The following is a 4771-nucleotide window of genomic DNA, read 5'->3' as shown; positions in this document are numbered from 1 at the left end:
GACCCAGTGGATCTCTTAAGAAAAAAGCAGCTTGATTTTTATTGGGTTTGTTCCTTCCACTGGATGCCTTCTGGTGGCTGAAAGCCTTCCAGAACCTTGCCTGGATTTTATTTCCTTAGTACTATGGTGCTTTTTTCCTAAGTGATGGTCTCAGCAGTGACAGATGCACAGTGACAAGGACTCTACAACGGTTTGGTTTAACACCCCACTAACAGGAACAATATAGACAATTTCCCCTCTCAGTCTGTGTCCTTGTTTAAGCCTCACACTGCAGTGACCCATGGCTGAACAGGTTTAAGTTCTGCTGTGAATCAAATGAAAACCAGAAACCAGCTGAACTTTTCTTTCTTCCCCTCAACCTTAGAAAAGAGGAAGAGCTCTGGGGAAGTTCCTACACCCCGAGGTCCCAGTGCTCACCACATATGAAGCAGGTGGTCTTCAGTATCTCCTCCTTCTTTTGCTTCTCGCTCCTCAGATCAGCGAAGGTGTCAATAATGACCCCAAAGATGAGGTTAAGGACAATGATAATGACAATGAAGAAGAAGAGGAGGTCATAGACAACCCGAGCAGGAAACAAGGACTCCTGTAACAGATCATCATAGAATGCTTTGGGTTGGAAAGGACCTTAAAGATCATCCAGTTCCAACCCCCTGCATGGGCAGGGACACCTCCCACCAGCCCAGGCTGCTCCAAGCCCCATCCAACCTGCCCTTCAACACTGCCAGGGATGGGACAGCCACAGCTTCCCTGGGCAACCTGGGCCAGGCTCTCACCACCCTCACACTAAAGGGCTTCTTCCTAGTATCTCACCTAATTTTCCCTCTTCCAGTTTTAATCCTTTAATCCCCTTGTCCTCTCCCTCCCTGCCCTTGTCCCGCGCCCCTCCCCAGCTTTCCTGGAGCCCCTTCAGGCACTGGAAGGTGCTCTAAGGTCTCCCTGGAGCCTTCTCTTCTCCAGGCTGAAGAACCCTGGAGCTAAAGGGACAACGTGTCTCTCTTGGACACTTCTCCTCCAGCCCCTACAAACCTGCTGCCTTGTGGCACAGACCATAGGCTGAGGGGGAGAGGAGGAAAGCACCCAAGGCCAGTGTGTGGGATAGAGCTGGAAGTGTCCCAACTCTCAGGGAGGTAGGAGGACAGGACTGAGCAGAAGGGGGTGCCCAAACTCACATCCTTGGATGGCTTCCTCAGGATGTCCCCCACGCCCCCGCCGTTCCTCAGGCCGTGGTTCAGGACAGTGACAATGCACATGAGCAGCGTGTCACAGGCACGTTCCCACTGGTCAGCCTCTGCCTCTGCAGCACCAGGGGGGGAAATAATATAAAAAAATCTCAGAGCACGGACAGGGCAGAGGCACCAGGTCCTTGCAAAGGATCCCGAGCTGCAGGGGTGACTGTTGCTGCAGAGATGCAGCAGCAAAGCTCTTGGGAACAGCTGCTCCTTGTGGATTTCCCCACCAGCAGCTCCTCCTGCTGCCTCCTGCTGTGGAGGTGTTTGGCTGAGCCCTCCTGAAGCTCCCACTTCCTTTATAACTAAATTGAATCTACTTCAACATGATTTTTACATTTTTTTGTTATGCCAGGGTCAGTGCAACATTTGCAGGCCTCTTGCTTCAACATGTGCCAGAAAAGGGGTTGTTCTTCCTTTTTCCCATCTTTGAAAAGTTACTGTAGAACTTTGATCTGAGCTCACTAACAAACCAGGCAGCCAAGCTACTCTGCCACTAACAGACTTGACCTTTCTAAGGAGCTCACTTACCTTCCAAGGCAGTGGGCACAGCAGAGCAGCTAATTTTGTCCCCGCTGCATGATTCCATGAAGGTCTCCATGTTCCTTTGCATCCCCAAGGGGTCATCTGCAAGTAAAAGAGCCCACAGGCTGGTCAGAGCCTCAGCAGGCCTTGGGAAAGCTCTTCCCTGCTGTCACTGCTGCTTTGAAACTGCCTCTTCTTGTAGCTTTCAAGCTTCTTGGAAAGAAAAATTGCTTTGCATTTTTTCCCCAGGCTTTTCCAGGTGTGGAACCTTCTGCTCAAGCCCCAGGAAGGCCCCTGCAGTGCTCAAGCTTCAGCTGTAGCTGCTCACCCCCCTGGCAGCCCCTCCAGGCCCCCAAACCCAGCTCTGGCAGCACAGGCAGGTGTCTTCTCTGCCAACCCCAAACTCAAGAGCTACCAGGAGCTTGTCTCAAGGGTCCAAAACTCACAATACACACACACACAGAGAGACACGTGTGTGGTTCTGCAGCAGGGAGGGAGCAGCTCCCCAGCTGCAGGAGGGACCCACTCCCTGCTTGGCCCCTCTCCCCCCAGACACCACAGCCACCCAGGTCAAGGGCTGAACAACCTTTGGCTTTGGTCTCTGGCAGCCGGTCCACCTCCAGGATGAAGTCATCCTTCAGGAACAGGAAGCCCACGATGGAGAAGAGGTAGACGAGGATGAGGGCCAGCAGGGCTGTCAGCAGGATGGAGCGGCCGTTGCGCGTCACGCTCTTGATGACATTAAACAAGGTCTCCTCACGGTAGATCAAGTCAAACAGCTAAAAAAGGACCAAGGAGCAAAGAAATGCCATGGGGTGCTTCTCTTGATCATGCCTGGCCTACCTACACCCCCTTTTATCCTGAGATCTTGGGTTGTTCAGCAGACCTTGACTAACTTTCACATAAAGCACTTAAGTTTCCCAGCTCATTGTAGGGAAGTAGAGAAGAATGAAGTGACTTATGCTCAGCAGGAGAGCCAAGAATAGGACACATGCACAGCACCTCTGCCCCCACCAGCTCACGTTGTCTCCCAGCTGACCCAGATAAAGTACACAGCAAAGATTAGAAAAGGAGAGAGAGAGCAAAAGACCAGGAGAGAGACAGTAATAGATCCTGTCGGAAGGCAGACCAAGATTAGAGCACAGCAAACTCTTCTCACTGCTGTTATCAATCAGCCCCTGGAAGGTGTCTCAGGAACCTTCTAACAGGGCAGACAGGCCATCTCCGTGCCCCAAACATCTGCATTTATTGTACCAGGATGCTGTAGAAGAGTTCGTGCACAAAGAGGCCCAGGACGCTCGTCACGATGTAGCCAACGTGGTAAAGAAACTCCACGTCCATGATCATGGCCTTGTAGCCCCGGATGAAGGTCCCACGATTGCCCACGAAGCTCACCACAAACACAATCTTGTTGGTCAGCTGGGGAACAACCAGAAACGGGAGGGAGTGGGGTTTGCTGCCCTTTGGGAATAGCAGAATGCTGGGTGAATCCTGGGTCATTTTTTTTTTTCCAGCAGGTGGAGAACTTACATTGAGGGCTCCCAGGATGTTCAGGGTGAGCCCGATCCCCAGGTAATAGATGGACCTGAGGATCAGAGCCACGAGCAGCGGCCGCACACCGTAACGCTTGGTGAACAGGGCCATGATGGAGAAGCAGATCAGAATCCAGAAGAGCAGTGAGATCAGTGGGGAATCCAGCACTCCTGGGAAGAGAAGACCCACAGCAATGAAACAGAACCGGGATTCAACAGGTGCTGCTGCCCAGGAAAGCTGATGAGCTGATTATCAGAATCATAGAATGGTTAGAGTTGGAAAGGACCTTAAAGATCATCCAGTTCCAACCCCCCTGCATGGGCAGGGACACCTCCCCCCAGCCCAGGCTGCTCCAAGCCCCATCCAACCTGCCCTTCAACACTGCCAGGGATGGGGCAGCCGCAGCTTCCCTGGGCAACCTGGGCCAGGCTCTCACCAGCCTCACACAGAAGAATTTCCTCCTGATCTTTAACCTAAATCTCACTTATTTCAGTTTAAAACTGTTACCCCTTGTCCTCTCACTACAAGCCCTTATAACAAGTCCTTCCCTAGCTTTTCAGAGGAAAGAGAGAAATGGTGCTTGACTGCAAAGACCAGTGTTGACTAAGAACCTGCTATCTGCTACGTTTTTCTAACATCTTCTAGCTGAGATCCCCAAACCACTGCAGGTGGTGGTGGCTTTCCCTGTCAGCAGGTACATACCCTGTCATTGCTTCCCCCCACTTTACAAACAGGGAAAGTGCAGCACAGGGAGAAGAGAATTCCCTAAGAAGGAAGCAGTGGGAGGGCTGGCAGCTGAAGTCCTGCCTCCATCCCTCCCTTTGACCAGCAGAAAGGACTTGGGGAGACAAAAGACCAAAGGTGAGGGGAGTACAGGCAAAGGGACCACTTATCCTGCACATGAAGGTCCCCTCTTTCTTCCACCTCAAGGAGCAGATGATGCTGGGGCACTTACCCATGGAAGTGGCTTCAACATAGGGGTAGAAGAAAGCAATGATTATGTTGATGAAGACAGCCAGGTTGAAGGAAATGCTTCCCCAGAGGGTCATTCTGCGGGAGAACCAGTACATCAGCGGCATGCCTGGAGGGAGAGGAGGCAGACACACACATCTCAGCCAACCTGGGCCAACCAGGGATGGTTTTCTCCTCCCAGGCACCCAAAGGGCTCAGCTCAGTATGGTTAGCAGGCCCAGAGGGACCTTCATCTCCCACTTCCTTCAAAACATTAAGCTCCCTCCTCATGTTCTGGAATGGGAGTGCAAGTTCAAAATGTTTCTGCTCACATTTCTGGGCTTCTCAGCCCTTTGACCTGCTCTGGCACCTTGGAATCAGATCTGCTCCATTCTCCTGCCCACCTCCCACAGCCTCCTGTCCCTCAAAGCAGCAGTGCCTTTGTGGTTTCAGCACTGGTGCTCAGAAGACCCAGCCAGCAATTTCCTATCCACACTGGAAACTTGTTTCCTGCTTGATTCCTAAGATTGTTTTGA

The 4771-nt window shown here is 52.0% G+C and overlaps 1 protein-coding gene across 1 annotated transcript in view; it reads right to left on the bottom strand.

Moving 5' to 3' along the window:
- ITPR3 (inositol 1,4,5-trisphosphate receptor, type 3) overlaps nucleotides 1-4771 on the bottom strand; it is a 27525-nt gene that overhangs the window by 1465 nt on the left and 21289 nt on the right. The window contains 7 exon segments of the mRNA XM_010007113.1: nucleotides 418-583; nucleotides 1170-1294; nucleotides 1758-1853; nucleotides 2338-2530; nucleotides 3006-3170; nucleotides 3282-3454; nucleotides 4240-4365. Coding sequence (XP_010005415.1) covers nucleotides 418-583; nucleotides 1170-1294; nucleotides 1758-1853; nucleotides 2338-2530; nucleotides 3006-3170; nucleotides 3282-3454; nucleotides 4240-4365 — 1044 coding nt within the window.

Source organism: Chaetura pelagica, unplaced genomic scaffold, assembly GCF_000747805.2.
Source record: "Chaetura pelagica isolate M959 unplaced genomic scaffold, ChaPel_1.0 scaffold757, whole genome shotgun sequence".
Classification (NCBI taxonomy): Eukaryota; Metazoa; Chordata; class Aves; order Apodiformes; family Apodidae; genus Chaetura; species Chaetura pelagica.
The sequence above is the reverse complement of the archived record's forward strand: the minus strand, read 5'-3'. Positions and strand labels throughout refer to the sequence as shown.